General features: G+C 64.1%; 1 protein-coding gene across 2 annotated transcripts in view; it reads left to right on the forward strand.

The window, feature by feature from the left end:
• Positions 1-16163, forward strand: part of HIP1R (huntingtin interacting protein 1 related) — a 29080-nt gene that overhangs the window by 8158 nt on the left and 4759 nt on the right. Inside the window, exons 2-27 of one of the 2 annotated variants that reach the window (XM_044243456.1) lie at positions 5077-5140; positions 5636-5778; positions 6011-6067; positions 7208-7288; positions 7676-7752; positions 7990-8051; positions 9747-9887; positions 10532-10589; positions 10687-10762; positions 10923-11063; positions 11163-11224; positions 11299-11371; positions 11454-11637; positions 11718-11806; positions 11898-12014; positions 12104-12205; positions 12411-12605; positions 13395-13542; positions 13684-13770; positions 14119-14226; positions 14341-14477; positions 14697-14807; positions 15166-15224; positions 15438-15468; positions 15552-15614; positions 15980-16080. In XM_044243456.1, coding sequence (XP_044099391.1) covers positions 5077-5140; positions 5636-5778; positions 6011-6067; positions 7208-7288; positions 7676-7752; positions 7990-8051; positions 9747-9887; positions 10532-10589; positions 10687-10762; positions 10923-11063; positions 11163-11224; positions 11299-11371; positions 11454-11637; positions 11718-11806; positions 11898-12014; positions 12104-12205; positions 12411-12605; positions 13395-13542; positions 13684-13770; positions 14119-14226; positions 14341-14477; positions 14697-14807; positions 15166-15224; positions 15438-15468; positions 15552-15614; positions 15980-16080 — 2567 coding nt within the window. Of the gene's footprint in view, positions 1-5076; positions 5141-5635; positions 5779-6010; positions 6068-7207; positions 7289-7675; positions 7753-7989; positions 8052-9746; positions 9888-10531; positions 10590-10686; positions 10763-10922; positions 11064-11162; positions 11225-11298; positions 11372-11453; positions 11638-11717; positions 11807-11897; positions 12015-12103; positions 12206-12410; positions 12606-13394; positions 13543-13683; positions 13771-14118; positions 14227-14340; positions 14478-14696; positions 14808-15165; positions 15225-15437; positions 15469-15551; positions 15615-15979; positions 16095-16163 lie in introns of both variants that reach the window. The other variant, XM_044243457.1, reaches the window with a different exon arrangement.

Genomic DNA, 16163 nt, shown 5'->3' on the forward strand with positions numbered 1-16163 from the left:
TTGCCCACATCGGCACCTGCTGGGAGGCCTCCGGGTGTGTGTCCCTGCCAGTTGCTCCTCCGAGGACTGGTGCCATTGGTGGCTCTGGCCAGCCTGGTCCTTGGATGGTCTCCTCATGCTTCACTTTTCCTGGCTGCAGGACAGAAGCTGCCCTGGGAGAGAGCCAGGGTAAGTGGAGATGAAGGTCAGAGTCCAGAGTTGGATGCCCTTGTTCGGGGGAATGGGCGGCCATGCCGAGGCCCATGAGCTTTGCCGCGTTGCCCCGATGCTGTTTTTACCTGAGGTCGGAACGAATCCCTGATCCACAATGTGCTTCCTGACCTGGAGTCGGGCCAGGTCCTCCCGGAGCGGGGGTGGCCGTGGGGCTGGTGGGTTCCTGTGGCAGGGCAAAGGAGGATGACCCAGCCTCCCTCCTCCTGGCCCCCGTGGTGGCAGAGAGGATGGTGTCCTGAGCAGGGCCGCTTCCCTGTCTTTGTGCTTGGGGGAGGGTCGAGTCAACATGCAAAGCACTTAGACAGGTGTCTGAGGGAGCAAGGCCTTGGTCAGCGTTTCATCACCATGACCTTGGGCGAGTGAGTACCTTCCCGGAGCCTCCATTTCCTCATCTGCCTCCCCCTAGGGAGACTTCGGGGATTAAATGAGCTAATAGTGATGGAGTGCTTGACGTGCTGCTTGACAGTGGCTGAACTTGATAGAAATCCTTTTATGATCAGGTTATGGAGCCCCGTTTGCATCAGTTGTGGCTCAAAGCTTCCCGGTGCCTCCAATGCCGATGGTGCCTCCAGCCCCTGCTGGAGCCTTCCATCCCTTGGCCTCTGGCCAACCCCAGGGCCTTTCCCACCTTTGTCCTTCAGAGAGTCAGGCCGCTCCCCATCCGGGCACCGGGTGGAACAAAGTGCAGACTCCTAGAGGCTGGGAGGTGGCTGCCCAGGGCCTGGGGTGTGGCCTTGTTGGCTTTTTCCAGTGCAGAAGGGGCGGCAGTGGCCTGAATGCCGTGAAACGGTTTACTGTCTCACGCTCGCCATGTAAGAGACCCATCTCTGCAGACCCTCGGGCTCACACCAAAGTCCCCCTGGGCATTTCTGGGGTCTCACAGCTGCCCTGGCACTCCCCATTGTTGTTCTTGTCCTGTTTTCCTGCAGCGGGGGGAGCTGTCCCCCCCGCTCTCCCCATCCTGACCATGGGAAGGTCCAGTGGGAACTGCCTCCCCTCTTCCCCAGGAGCCCAAACTGGTCGCCCCTGTCCTTCCTCCCACCCAGGACCCTTCTCTCCAGCTCTGGGTTTTCCGCCCAGACACCGAGCCCCGTCATCAGCCCATTCCACTCAGAGCTGCCTCTCTCCCTGGCGACTGAGCCTGCCAGCAGGGCGGGATTAATGGGCTGTTGTCAGAGCTGCTGGGGTAGTTCTGGCCTGGGGGGCTGTCCCAGGGCAGAAAGAAGCCTTTTTTCAGTCCAGCAGGCTGGAAAGCACCCTGATGGTGGTACTGGGCTCCCCTCTGACTTCAGTAACACCCCTGCCCCCGCCAGCCACCTGTCGGCCTGCTGTAAGGGCACCACGCAGTGTGGACCCAGTCCGTGTTGCTGACCATCAGAGCTGCCTCGAGACTGTCCACTCTCAGTGCCGATCTGTGTCACAGCCGCCCAGCATAGGTTCATCCCAGCACCAAGGAGAAGGACACTAACGCTCTCCCCACTCCTGCAGCCCACTCAGGACAAGCTAGGGCGTCCCTGGGGCCTGACATCCCCTCCTGGGACGAGGCTTGGCTTGCCTGCCGAGCCTGGTAGGAAGAGCAGGGCCCTGTGGAGTGTGCACAGACGCCCTGTGTGTGAACACTGTGCCTCCTTGTGAGGCTTCCCGACCCACACATCTGCTGCCCTGCACACAAGGGGGCCGTGTTCCCGCCCCAGGGGGGACCCTGTTCCTGCAGCCAGCACAGGGAGGGAGGAGCTGATGCTCAGACCCTGCCATGGACCCAAGTCCCCACATCTCACTGGGGCCCCGGAGCCTGCCCTCCCTGTGCCAGGCACCATTTAGGGGCCGCGGGGTGCAGCAGCAACCGGAGTCGCCAGGGCCCTTCCCCCACGCCGTTGACCTTCGGGGTAGGGTGGACGACAGAACAGGGACTGCCAAGTTGCCAAGTCCACGGAGAAGCTTTAATCAGGGGAGACTGCTCTAGGGTGGTAGCAGGGAGGGGGCCGAGGAGTAGAGACCCGGAGGGGTGGCAGGGAGGGGGCCGGTGCTTCTCTGCGTTCGGACCAGCGATGAAGTAGAGGCTGTGTTTAGTGACCTGTAGGGAAGGCTGGAGGCGGGTGGCCTCACCCAGGCACCCCACCTTCAGCTTGGCCACACGCTCTTGGCTCCCGCCGCCAGGGCTGCTTATGGCCTCCTTCCTGAGCTCTCCCAGCCTCCTCCCTGCTCAGGGGAAAAGGCGCCTTCCCCACCACTCCCCTCCCTTGCTGGGCCCTAGCCAGCCCATTCCTTTAGGGTGTGTCTGTGCGTCTGCTCTCCAGCGACGGCCCCCACCCCACCCCGAGGAGGAAGGGGGGCCTCCAGGAGGCAGAGCAGTAAATACCAAACCCCCTTGCTGGGGTCCGCTGCAGGACTCAGGCAGAAGACATCGCATGGGCCTCCCCATCCTGTTCTGCACGGGTAGCTTGGGCTCTTCTCTCGCCCAGAATCTTCCGGATCAGGCTGGACCAGGTGGCAGTCATCAGAAGAGCCAGCTCAGGTGTCAGGGCAGCTGGGGGATGGAGTTACATCCCCCCAGAGACAGTCCGCTCCTGGTGTGGGAGCCGGCAGCTGCCTTCTGCTGGGGGAGGCCTGGCCTCCTCTGCCTGCCCCTCCCAGCTCTGTGCCTGCAGGGGAGGGCGTTGCCTGGGGCGCTGACGGCAGACTCGCTAACGACAGCAGTCTGCCGGACCTGGCTTAGCCCTTAGGACGGGACACCTAACCTCGCTGTACCTCGGTTTTCTCATCAGGAGAGTGGGCTTGTGGTCACTTCCTAGGGCTGCTGCTGGAGGCGTGTTGCCTGTGCCTGGCACGGAGTAATCACCCAGGAAATGACAGTTGGGGATCGTCACTGTCATCACTGCTGTTGGGGATGAGCTCTGCCCGCGCGGGGCGTGGTTATTACAGGGGACGGGGACAAGTGAGGTCTGGGCTCTGCCCCTCTCCCGAGTCCGCTCAGGGAGGCTGCGCTGGCAGAGGGTTGGCAAACATTGCCAAGGGAGCCTCCCGGGTCTGGCTTGCTGAGCCTTTGGGAATAAAGAAGCCAGAGCCTGTCTGGGGTTCTCTGTGGACCGTGGGATGGGATGGCAGGAGTGGCCCCCAGGGGGCCCGCTGTGGGGTCTGCTGCAGCCCCGGTACTCCTGTATCCCTGCGATGGGGCTACTGTGGGCTGGAGTGGGGGTGGGGGGGAGGGGGCGCTGTGTGGGTTCCGAAGCCGCATGTCTGCTCAGAGAGGACTGCTTTCGCTCCTGTAGGGTTGCTTTCTTACTGACGGAGGATGTCTCCCAGCCTTGCCAAGTGGCCCCAAAGTCCGCTCATAGTAGACCAGTTCGTGAGTGACATTGCCTCCTCGCCAGGCTGGGCAGTTACACTGTGTAGGTGCTGGGGGCGGATTGCATGGCGGCTTCCAGGCTAAGAAGAGAGCATCAGGGCTGCTCCTTGGGGCTCCCTCTGCCCTGCCCCCTCCCCACTCCTGCCCCAGTCGGGCCACCATACACATGTGTGCTGTTGACCAGGCCCTGACCTGTAGGCTGGGGTCCTGGGCCGCAGGGTGGGTGCACACGGCACCCCTGACCCTTGCTCAGCCTGTCGCAGGTCCTAGCATGGCTAGGGGGTCAGGCTGGGGTGGGCCCCAGTGATAGGACCCGTGAGGGAGATGGGAGTGCCGGCTGGGCTGGAATGGCGTCTGCCTTTGCCAAGAACCTACTCTCCCTTCCACCAGTGGCCTGGGCAGCTCCCCTCCATCCACACAGGCCCGTGTCCCCGCCCCATACCGGGCAGGTGCCCAGAGGCTTATCCGCTTGCCTACAGGTGGAGAAATAAAATAAAAATAAAAAAGTAAAAACACAGCCTCGGGTCAGTCCAGGGCCAGCTCTGGTTCCTGGGGGAGTCGGGCCGGAGAGGGCAGTGGGCGCCGGGGACCTTGGGTAGGGGAGCAGCCCCGTCCAAGAAGCCATTTAGCTGAGGGGGAGGAGATGGGGCAGCGGCAGGTGGAGGTGGGTGAGGACCTCTGCTGGCAATGAGTTGGCTGCTTGCTCAGGGCCCAAGTGGGGCCTGTAAATATGGTAGGTGGATTCCCCTGCTTGCCCTAGTCGGGCCTCTATCGTTGTCTGCTTCAGGGCGCGTGCTGAGTCCTCACCCAGGAGGGAGGTGGCCTGTGTGGCAGACGGGCCACAGGACTTGGGTTCTGCCTGGTTCTCCAGGGGGTGGTTATGTGGCCTTGACCCCCGGTAATGTGGGGGGTGGGAGTCTGACACCTGTCTTCATGGAGTGTCCTAAGGGCTGGGGAGGGACCGGGTGGAGGCTGCCATGTTGGGTGACTGGGTGCTGCCCTGGGGCCCTGAGGGGTGGGGGAGCTCACCCTCTGGGATGAGCTAAACACACGCAGGTGCCCTCCCAGAGTTAGCCTCTTGCAGCTACCCTGGCTTCTGTCCTTGCTTCCCAGCCCCCTGGAGGCTCCTAATGGCTTTTTGGCACCACCTCTTGCTCCCTTTGAGCCGCACATAACAAGTGAAAGAAAAGTCTTCCTGGGAGCCTGGGTGGCTCAGTTGGTTAAATGTCCACCTTCAGCTCAGGTCATGATCCCGGGGTCCTGGGATCGAGTCTGTGCTCCCTGCTCAGCGGGGAGCCTGCTTCTCCCTCTCCCTCTGCCCCTCCTCCTGCTCATACCCATTCTTTCTCAGTAAATACATAAATTCTCAAAAATAAGTCTTCTGAGCTCTGGTTACATTAGGTTGAGAGAATGGCCATTTCCTCTGCCTTCCACTGGCCGAAGAATCTGTCCTATGTGCCTTCTGGGGAAGTCGTCCTGGTGGGTCTCTGACCTCTGCCTCCTCTGTCCCCTCCCAGGCCATCAGCATCAGCAAAGCCATCAACACCCAGGAGGCCCCCGTGAAGGAGAAGCATGCCCGCCGTATCCTTCCCTGCCTCAGCAGCCGTTGTCCCTCTGGCCCGGGGAGGGCGCGGACAGTGTGAGGCGGACGTGGGTCCGCCCTGCATGGTCTCTGGACTTGGTGGGAAATGAGTTGGGGGTAGGGGGCGCTGCAGGTGGCCGGCCCCCAGAGCTCCGTCGGGTGTGCCCTCTTGGAGACAGAGGCCTGGACCACACTTGCTCTGCTTCCTGCACATTCTGAATCCCATCTGGGAAACACCATTTATCGTGGGCTGTTGGGCCTGGTTAAATTCCTGAGGCTTGACCTTGCTCATTTTCTTGACCTTGGCAGAAAACCATAGCTTGCGGTGAACTCTGGCAGACACGCAAAGGGAGAGATGTGGGGAGAAGTTGCCGAGGGGCTGTGGGTGAGGGGCTAGCCTGCCCCCTGTATCACCGAGCTGTGCTTGCTGGGCCCCCTCCAGCCTTCCGCACACTTGAGTCTCTACCTCCTGCTCTTGACCTTAACCCTGGCAGGCATCATTCTGGGCACTCACCATGAGAAGGGGGCCTTCACCTTCTGGTCCTACGCCATTGGTCTGCCGCTCCCCAGTAGCGCCATCCTCAGCTGGAAGTTCTGCCACGTCCTCCACAAGGTGCTCCGAGACGGACACCCGAATGTGAGTAGCCACTGCCCGCTGGTCCCGGGGCGGTGGGGGGCGGGGCTCAGGTCTCCTGGGCCCTCCATCTGCTGCTGCCTGAACAGGCCTGCACTCCAGGGAGGCAGAGCAGCGTCCCTTTGAAGGCCCGTCCTTCCCCGCTCTTGGAGGGCCAGCTAGCATGGGATGGGGGGGGTGCCTCTGTGGGGACCCCGCCCGTGCCGGACTGGCCTCTTCCTCCCTCGTGCCGCAGGTGCTGCAGGACTGCCAGCGCCACCGGAGCAACATTCGGGAGATTGGCGACCTGTGGGTAGGTGGGGGAGTGCGCGAGGGCCTGAGCACCTTCCTCGGGGCACCGTCCAGAGTCCGGCTTTTGTCCTGCTTGGGGTTCCACTCCCCACACGTGGGGCCGAGTGAATGGACGTTTTCCACAGATGGGCGTCCCTTCCCTCCTGTCCCTTGAGCAGAAGTTATGGTGCCGCCTGGGGTGACCGTGTGGGAGGGAAATGTCAGGGGGAGCCTCGCCTACCTGCAGGGCCCTCCTGCCGCACACACTCACCAGCCCTGCATCTCCCCCCAGAGCTGGGAAATGTGGCGACGCCCGAGTCTGGGTGTCTGACAGGCGGTTACGGCCAGTGCGGGGGGTGCAGACTCCTTGTCCCCCACCAAGACTGGCTGTGTTAGAGTCTCAGGATTGGGAACTGGGTTCAGCAAAACCACCAGGAGAGTCCTGCCCACAGTAACTGAGAGCCCAGGAGCTCGCACCCTAAGATCCACTCCCAGACCCTGAGAGAATCGGGGGGGTTAGGCGTCGGGCCTCTGGCCTTCTTTGTCCCCTGGGAGGACTGCTGGGGCCTTGTGGGCTGGGCCGGGGGTGGGGGGCCTCCTAGGACTGGCCAGAGGAAGGCCCGAGCGGGACAGGGTGTGAATGGCCGCGTTGCATGATGTCCCTTGTGGTAAAGAAAACAGTGTCTGTGGTGCTCTTTGCAGACACGGGCCCAGCCGGTGTGAACACAGGGGACACGGTGTGGGAGGGATGGGGAGGCAGCCGGCAGGATATGTGCACGGCCCGGGCAGAGTGGGCCTCCCTGACCGCCACCAGCATTTTAATGAAGTGTCCCAGCTCAGAGCTGGCCTACTGCCCTGGACAGAGAGCCCTCTTCTCAATGAGAGTTTCTTTGGCAAGAAGGACTAGGAGTAAGATTTCTAAAAAATTAAGCAAAGAGCTGGAGACAAAGAGGAGGGTCGGTGGAGGTCCTTCGGCGCAGTGGGCCATACCCGCGCGGGCATGTCCGTCTGTGCGGCGGGTGAAGGAAGGCCACCAAGCCGGCTCCCTTTCCCCTCCCGCCTCCACAGTCTCGCTTGCCCCAAAGCGTATCCAGGTCCTGTAGGATTTGGGGGGCAGGTTCTGGGGGCAACAGGGCCTCACCCTGGCTTCCTCCCTCCGCAGGGACATTTGCACGACCGCTACGGGCAGCTGGTGAATGTTTACACCAAACTCCTGCTGACCAAAATCGCCTTCCACCTGAAGGTAGTTTCCTTGGGAGTTGTGGGGCTGGAGGGGGGGACCCTGGGGCTTTGATCTCTGAGATGTCCCTGCAAGCAGGATCCCCTATGTCCCGATCTTGACCTGAGGAGAAACATGGGGTGCCCAGGGTGCTGTGAGAGTCCGCACACCTTGGGGCATTTCCCGCCCATGCTGGAGGGGGTGTCAGCCTTGCCCTGGGCTCTGGACAGTCTCCTGCCCTGGCTGGACGGCCCCTGCTTCCCTTCCTGGTCTCCCCAGTCACCCACGGCCCCCCTCAGCCAGTTCCCAGGGCAGATGGGGACCTCTCCAGCCTCCTGTCCTGGGAAACCGGAACCAGTTCTGAGCTGGGCTCAGCCTGGGCCTCACCTGAGTGGGGTGTCCTCTTTGTAGCACCCCCAGTTTCCCGCAGGCCTGGAGGTGACAGACGAGGTGCTGGAGAAGACCGCAGGGACTGACGTCAACAACATGTGAGTCCCACGGGTGGGTGCTCCGCAGTGGGCAGCTGGGGCAGGGGTCCCGAGCCTCAGAGCTCTGAGGCTGAACCAGAGGCCTGGGGTTTCCTTGGAATCGGGTGTCCTGGGCTGAGGGATGGCTGTCCTCTGTAGAGGTGCGTGGGTGAACTGTGCTCCCTCCTCCCACCTGGGGGGAGTTCATGGGGCGAGTCCCCAGCCCCTCCGTTCAGGCCCCCACTTTCCCCTTTGTAGCTTCCAGCTCACCGTGGAAATGTTCGACTACATGGACTGCGAGCTGCGGCTTTCTGAATCAGGTATGCCAGGCGGGGGGCACGCCCAGCCCGCCCAGGTCCAGTGTGCTCGCTCAGGGCCCACAGCCGGATGAGAACTGAGCCCCGCCAACTAGCCGTGCCCCTGCAGGGTGCGAGGCCCCAGGGGTGTGTCTGGGTCACGTCACGGTGTGGTCTCCAGTTCCTGAGCCGGGCTCCCCGCTTCCCCTGGCCTCGGGCATCTGCAAAACTCACCCAGCAGAGAGCTGCTTTGGGTCATCTTGCCTGTTTCCTGCTATAAAAGGGCTGTGAGTCATGTTGGCCTTCCCAGCCCAGGGACCCGGCCACCGCCGGACAGGAAACCTTCAAGGGCTCCCCCTCTCAGGGCCGCAGACGCAATTGTTCTGGGCGGCAGCGTCAGGATGGCCTGTTGGGTGACTCAGGGCTCTTTATAGGAGAAGGAGGAGCAAATGCCTTTTTAAGGGAAAATCGGGACTTAGAGATGGGTCTGGGCTCAGAGCTGCACCCAGGGGAGCCCAGGTCCTGCTGGGGAGCCTGGCTGCCAGCTGTGAGCGGCATAGATGGGCCGTGCCTCTCACAGCTGTCCCCACGAGGGAAGGTAGAGAAAACCCCCAGGCAGGTGCCCCATCCCTGGGGACACTGACGTCTTGAGGAAGCACCAAGGAAAGGGGGACCCCTAGTAGTCCACCGGCCAGCGTGTCCCCCAGGAAAGGGTGCCAAGGCGTTCCCCACCATGCCGTTTTAACGGAACCATCCGAATGGTCCTCAGTGGAGAAATGGATGGATTTGTCCTTATACGAACCCGAAATAGTATTTCGTGTGTGTCTCGATTTTTACGGGAATAAGTATATGACTTGACACGTGAAGGTTTAGGAAGGAGGACTGTCCTTCGCTGGTTCCTCGTCCTCCTCCTTTCCCTCCCGGGCATTCTTGTGTCACTGTGGAGGTTTGCAAATGGTCCCACTCTAGGCCAGGTGGGCAGAGGACCCCAGAGCTTGGGGCCCAGCATTCTGGAACAGAGTCCTGGCGTCTGTGTCGTGTGTGGGCCTCCCTGGCGTGTGGTCTCTCCATTGTTGTTTCTCTCCGGGCTCTGGCGAAGAGGCCAAGTGCGGTGGGGGCAGCTTCGTGTTTGTCCCTTTCCCTCCCACTTAGCTGATGCGATGAAAGGCTTGATTGTCCGGGACGGGGGAGACCGACCCCGGGTGCAAGTGAGGTTTCGGGGTCACTTGGGGTTTGCGGAACTGACCTCTCTCTCGACAGCCGTTAAGAGGAGGCACTTGGCCTGTATAGCCTTCAGCCGCCTCCTTTCCCTGACCTTGAGGCCCATGGGCACATGATCCCCCTGTCGCCCAAGCCCCTTGGCTTGGATACGCTATGTTGACGCTGTCGGGGACACGCCAGCCACGCTGTGTTGTTAGCCCAAAGCTGCTGTCGCCCTAGGCAATGAGGGCTCTGGGGCTCCCTCTGGGGCGGCCACAGCACCGGGGGCTCCCATACTAGCAGTGGAGAGCATTTTGGTGTCCAGGGACCCCGGGCAGAGTCGTCCTGCCCAGCCGGGACTGGCGCGGCAGGGACCCGGGCTGCCGCCCCCTGGGTGGTTCTGATGATGCCCGGAGAGGATGGCGTGTGGCCTGCGCTCTGCCGCTGTCCCCACCGTGGCCGTCCCCGAGTGTGCACTGCTCCTCACGCGCACGCTCCTCCTTCCACCTCTGTTGGCAGTGTTCCGGCAGCTCAACACGGCCATTGCTGTGTCCCAGATGTCCTCGGGCCAGTGCCGCCTGGCGCCCCTCATCCAGGTCATCCAGGACTGCAGCCACCTCTACCACTACACCGTGAAGCTCATGTTCAAGCTGCACGCCTGTGAGTTCCCCCCGCCCCCCCTGCAGCCGACCGGGAGCCTCCCCCGCCCCCCGGGTTCAGCCAGGGGCACACAGGGCTGCGCTTGGGCGGCTTAGGCAGCAGACGTGTATTGCAGCAGAGACGAAAATCGAGACACGTTAGACATATTTACTAATTAAGTGTAGCAATAATACATTCATTATCCGTGAACAGAACAGCACAGCTGTGACAGAAAATCGCTGTTTTCTGCACGAAATCTCGTGCAGAGAGGGGCGGGTGTCTCCGCAGGGGCGGCCATGAGTGGTGCCGCACATCCTCTGCGGGCTGGCGTGGCAGGTCCAAGGGGGCCCGTGTCTCCCGCTGCATGTTCATAGGGGCTTGGCCCTGGTGGACCCTCCGAGGCGGTCTCGGTCCCCACATCCCACTCGGAACCCCCCGGCCCCGGGGGTGTGAGCTCTCGGCACGCTCTTCGCCCAGGCTTGAGTCCCGAAGCGACCCTCGTGGCGCGCCCGCCGGCCAGCCCGGTCAGGATGCCGACGGTCATGCACCCCTTCCCTCTGTCAGAGTTCACGCTCCTCTCTGCCGGGTTCTAGAAGGTGGCGGAATAGGGTGGGCACAGGAGCAGGGGGCCAAGGGGAGGTCCCATCAAACATCACTGCCCTCAGGTCTCCCGGCTGACACCCTGCAAGGCCACAGGGACCGGTTCCATGAGCAGTTTCACAGGTACAGCCCGGGCAGGGGGAGGCTCTGGGGCCTGAGGAACCGGGGTTGCCCGGCCGGACCTGGCTCCACCGTGACCTCCCCTCTCCTGCCCTCATAGCCTCAGAAACTTCTTCCGCAGAGCCTCGGACATGCTCTACTTCAAGCGGCTCATCCAGATCCCGCGGCTGCCCGAGGTACCCGCGGCTCCCCCAGGCTGCAGCCTTGTTCCCTCCTTGGGCGCTCAGAGGATCCCGAGTACCTGGTGGGGCCCTGTGGGCTCCGGGGACAACCGAGGGGGCTTCCTGCAGGGGGTGCCGCGAGCAGCTCCCGCACATCGCCACCCCCCCCCACCAGGGACCACCCAACTTCCTGCGGGCCTCGGCCCTGGCTGAGCACATCAAGCCGGTGGTGGTGATCCCTGAGGAGGCCCCCGAGGACGAGGAGCCAGAGAATCTCATCGAGATCAGCACGGGCCCCCCGGCTGGGGAGCCTGCGGTGAGGCCCCCTCTAACTGTCTAACGCCCTCTGCCCCTGCCCTCCCCTGGCCTGGCGGGCCTCGGGGGCTGGCAGTGCGTCACTGTGTTTGTGTGGCAGGTGGTGGCTGACCTCTTCGACCAGACGTTTGGACCCCCCAATGGCTCCTTGAAGGACGATCGGTGAGGGCCCGGGTGCCGCCTGTGGTGGGGGCCCGGCGGGGTCAGGGCTGAGCTTGAAGGCCGTCTGTCCCCAGGGACGTGCAGATCGAGAGCCTGAAGAGGGAGGTGGAGATGCTGAGAGGGGAGCTGGAAAAGATCAAACTGGAGGTGAGGGCGTGGCTGGCGGTGTGCCCCCCTGTCCCTGCCCCCGCCGGCAGCGCCCCCATGAGGCCGGCCCTCTGCTGTGCAGGCCCAGCGCTACGTCTCGCAGCTGAAGGGCCAGGTGAACGCGCTGGAGGCCGAGCTGGAGGAGCAGCGGAAGCAGAAGCAGAAGGCGCTGGTGGACAATGAGCAGCTCCGCCACGAGCTGGCCCAGCTGCGGGCCGCCCAGCGGGAAGGCGAGCGCAACCAGGGCCTGCGCGAGGAGGCCGAGAGTGCGTGAGCGGCGCGGGGCTGGGGGGCGGGGGGCGGGGGGGTGCGTGCTGAGGACCACAGCCTCTCGTGTCCCCTGCAGAGAAGGCCAGCGCCATCGAGGCGCGCTACCACAAGCTCAAGGAGAAGCACAGCGAGCTCATCGGCACGCACGCCGAGCTGCTCAGGAAGGTCGGTGGGGGCGTGGGCGGGGCGGGTCACGGTCAGGACTGCCTGCGGCCCCCAGCGGTGCCAAGCAGGCGTCTGTCCTCTGCCCCTGCAGAACGCGGACACGGCCAAGCAGCTGACGGTGACGCAGCAGAGCCAGGAGGAGGTGGCGCGGGTGAAGGAGCAGCTGGCTTTCCAGATGGAGCAAGTGAAACGGGAGTCAGAGATGAAGGTGTGCGCGAGTGTGCGCAGGCGCCCTCCGCCCCCGTCGCCCCCACGCCCCCTGCCCCCCGCCCCCCGTGACCTGCTGTCCTGTCCCAGCTGGAGGAGCAGAGTGACCTGCTGGAGAAGCTGAAGGAGGAGCTGGAGGCCAAGGCCGGAGAGCTGGTGCGCGCACAGGAGGCGCTGACCCGCACGGAGCAGGTACTCCTGCTGACGGGGTGGCCTGGCGGGAGCCGGCAGGACAGGGTTAGGGTCCTCCTTCCCGTGAACGGGGCCCTTGGCAGTCGTGGGGTGCAGCTCCGACCCAGCCCCGGGGGCACGCAGGAGTTCTCCGCTGGGGAGAGCCGTCTATGGGGATGCGGGGCAGGGGCGCCCCAGAGCCCCGCCCACGTGCCGGTGCTCACAGAGCGGGTCGGAGCTGAGCTCGAGGCTGGACGCGCTGAGCGCGGAGAAGGCGGCGCTGAGCAGCGCGATGCGGCAGCGGGACGCGGACCTGCAGGCAGCCCAGGGCCTGGCACGCGAGAAGGAGGCGGCGCTGAGCCGGGAGCAGCAGCGCAGCGCGCAGGAGACGGCTCAGCTGCGGGGACAACTGGCGGACAAGGTAACGGTGCCCCCGAACTGCGGGGCTGTTGCCCTCCGTTGGCTCCTGTCCCGCCCCTCCAACAGGGGAGGGCGCGGGTCCGCGGGTCCGTCGGTGCAGAAGGCTCTGACTGCTCCACAAGGAAACTCTTGCCCGGAAGCAGTTAGTCCACACCCGCCTGCGCCAGCCCTACCCGGATGCTCACTGCCCTGCTCTGTCTCCAGAACGACCCATCCCAGACCCCGCGCACAGATGGGCCCCCCCCGTGGGACGGGTTCCTTGCGCTGAGCGCTGTTTGCCAGGTTCCCCCGAGAGTCGTGGCGCAGTAACATCCACCCTGGGGACAGACCGCATCCTGTCTGTCCATCCATTGAGTATCTGGCTTGTTTCTGCTCTTTGGCTGTTGGTGATGCCACCAGGCACGAAAGTGGCTGTACTGTTCCCTTCCCACCGAGAACATGCGGTTTTCCATGTCCCTGTGTCCCTCGCAGCACACGCTGCTCTGGTCTTCACTTTGGTGGCCCTAGCGCTGTCCCTAAGGCTCAGTAACAGTGAATATCTTTGGTGTGTTCATTGCGTTTTGTGTATCTTGGGAGAACGGTTTGATCAGACCCTTTGCTTTTTTAATTGGGGTGTCTGTCCGTCTACTGCTGAGCTGTCCACCCAGCTCCCGCAGGAGCCGCCCCAGCGCCGGGCCGAGCATTGGCTCTCCACAGGCCTCCCTCCCAGGGCCGCCCGCCCACACCCTGCCTGCCACACAGTGCCCACCCTGGAGCAGGGGCTCTGAGCAGCCTCCCCCTCTGGCTCCAGGAAAGTCAGGAGCAGGAGCTGCAGCGGAGGCTCCTGGACGAGCAGTTCGCGGTGCTGCGGGGCACTGCGGCTGAGGCCGAGCGAATCCTTCAGGACGCCGTGGCCAAGCTGGACGACCCTCTGCACCTGCGCTGCACCAGCTCACCAGGTGGGGCCACGGGGCCGCCCTTGGGGCCGCCTTCCTTGCCTGGAAGGGTGCTCGGCGACCCTGAGAGGCGAGAGGCAGAGCAGCAGGGCAGTGGGGGCCCCAGGCAGGCTCCGCCCCTCACCGCTTCTCCTCTGCTTGCAGACTACCTGGTGAGCAGGGCCCAGGCCGCCCTGGATGCCGTGAGCGCCCTAGAGAAGGGCCATGCCCAGTACCTGGTCTCCAGGTCAGGTAAGCGTGGTGGTAGAGGACGGAGGTGGGCAGAGGCTGCTGACCCGGGGTCCCCAGTCTGCTGGCCGCAGCTGCCCCCTGCCACTGGGGAGTTTCCCAGAGCTGTGCCCCCACCACGCCCGCCGGGAGCCCGTCCTGCCCGCTCTGCTGGCCTGGCGTCACTCAGCTGTGGCTGCTGTCCAGCTGCTTGACCTTGGTCCCTCTGAGCCTGCCTCGTCACATGCATAAACAGGGGGCCCTGGCGCCTGCTGGGCTTTGGGGCAGAAGACCCGAGCAGCCCACCATAGGGTCCAGTCCAGGCTTCGCTCCACGGCGGTGGCATTAGCGTTTTGTCTCTCCTTCCCCCAGACGCCTCTGCGCTGGTTGCAGCCCTGACCCAGTTCTCCTACCTGGCTGCGGACACCATCGTCAACGGCAGTGCCACCTCCCACCTGGCCCCTACTGACCCTGCAGACCGTAAGTGGGCCCCCCGGGACGTGGGGGCCTTCCCGGGGGTCCTAGTGTCAGACCCAGCGCAGGGCTGCTTCCAGGGCTCCCCAGTGCGGGCCCCTGACGGACCTCTCTCCGCAGGCCTGGTGGACACGTGCAGGGAGTGCGGGGCCCGTGCTCTGGAGCTCCTGGGGCAGCTGCAGGAGCAGCAGACTCTGCACCAGGCCCAGCCGAGCCTGGTGCGACGCCCCCTGCAGGGCATCCTGCAGCTGGGCCAGGTGAGGGCTGCAGCCATGGCCCTGGGCATGGGCTGGGGTCCCCGATTTCCCTGCACTTCCCTTTAGTTTGGGCTGAACGGGTGGACCTATGCAGAGCCGGCAGCTGGAGGACACTGGGCATGGACAGTGTCCCCACCTCCCAGCCCGCCGCTGCTGCAGCCTCTCCCGGACTCCTCCGCGGGGCCTGCCCCCTTGACTCCTCTGGGCTCTCTTCCCCAGGAGCTGAAGCCCAAGAGCCTGGATGTGCGTCAGGAGGAGCTTGGGGCCATGGTGGACAAGGAGATGGCAGCCACGGCCACAGCCATCGAAGATGCTGTGCGGAGGATTGAGGTAACATCTGGGGTGCAGGGGCTCCTCTGGGTTCTGCAGGAGCCTTGGGGACTGGGCTGGGCTGAACACAGGCTCTGCCCACCTCCATGCCCCCCGCCTCTCTGCAAGGGGCAGATGGCCTCTGCAGCTCATAGCAGGGAGGGTGGGGAGGTCACCCCACTTTTCTGCCTCGATCTGCACCCTGCCCCCCACCCCCACCCCCGTACCCCTTGCCCTGTCTCCCTGCGGCCTCCTCTCCTGCTCAGTGGCTTTTTGGGCGGGTGGTGGGGATGAGGAAGTCGGCTTGTCCGGCGCGGCATCCCCCTGCCTCCTGCGCTGCCCTCCTCCCGGCGCGCTCACAGCTCCATCACTGGTGTAGGACATGATGAACCAGGCCCGCCACGCCAGCTCCGGGGTGAAGCTGGAGGTGAATGAAAGGTGAGCTCTGCTCATGCCCCCCACAACCCCCTGGGTTCCCGGGTGTGCTGTCCAGCCTGCTCGGCTCTCCAGAAAGGCCTGGGAACAAGCAGGCACATCCCCCCTGCCATGGGAGCCCCCCATGTCGGGGCCCGGTAGTCGTTCACCGGAGGGCTGACTCCCTGGCGCCACACTGAAGATTCTTCTCTCCCCCCCGACATTTGTTCCCCTCAGGATCCTCAATTCCTGCACAGACCTGATGAAGGTGAGTGGCTGGCTGGGCCCCCAGGCTGGAGTGTGCGCCTGGGAAAGTCCGCCCAGCCCTGAGCTGTGTTCTGGGCTTGGCAGGCCATCCGGCTCTTGGTGACCACATCCACCAGCCTGCAGAAGGAAATTGTGGAGAGCGGCCGGGTGAGTGAGGCCCCCCCTCTGGTCAGCCCGTGCATCCCTGGCTGGGCCAGGTGGGGCCCTTCCCTGTCAGGCCAGATTCCCGAAAGGACCATGACCTCCGAGCCCTCTTCATCCCAGGCCACAACCCTCTTGGCTTCAGGGGGTCTCTGGGCTCCTTTGGGCAGGAGCTCCTGGACCTGTGCAGTGATGTAACCCCCCCCCCAGAAGGCACACAGTGTGCCCCGGATTCACAACCCCATACCACCCCCCCATGGCCCCCGGACGTCCTCTTGTGGTAGACGTGAAGGCAGAGCGGCTGTGGGGATCCATGGCCACCGGTGACGTCACTGACCGGCCCCTCTGCCCTGCCTTCCTGTTGCCACTAGGGGGCAGCCACGCAGCAGGAGTTTTATGCCAAGAACTCTAGGTGGACCGAAGGCCTCATCTCCGCCTCCAAGGCCGTGGGCTGGGGAGCCACACAGCTGGTGTATGTTGCCCCAGGTGGGGGGCAGCAGGGCGTGTGGTGCTCAGGGTCTGGGGAGGGAGTGTGGCGGTGACCCATCCGCTGCA

Source organism: Neovison vison, chromosome 3, assembly GCF_020171115.1.
Source record: "Neovison vison isolate M4711 chromosome 3, ASM_NN_V1, whole genome shotgun sequence".
NCBI lineage: Eukaryota > Metazoa > Chordata > Mammalia > Carnivora > Mustelidae > Neogale > Neogale vison.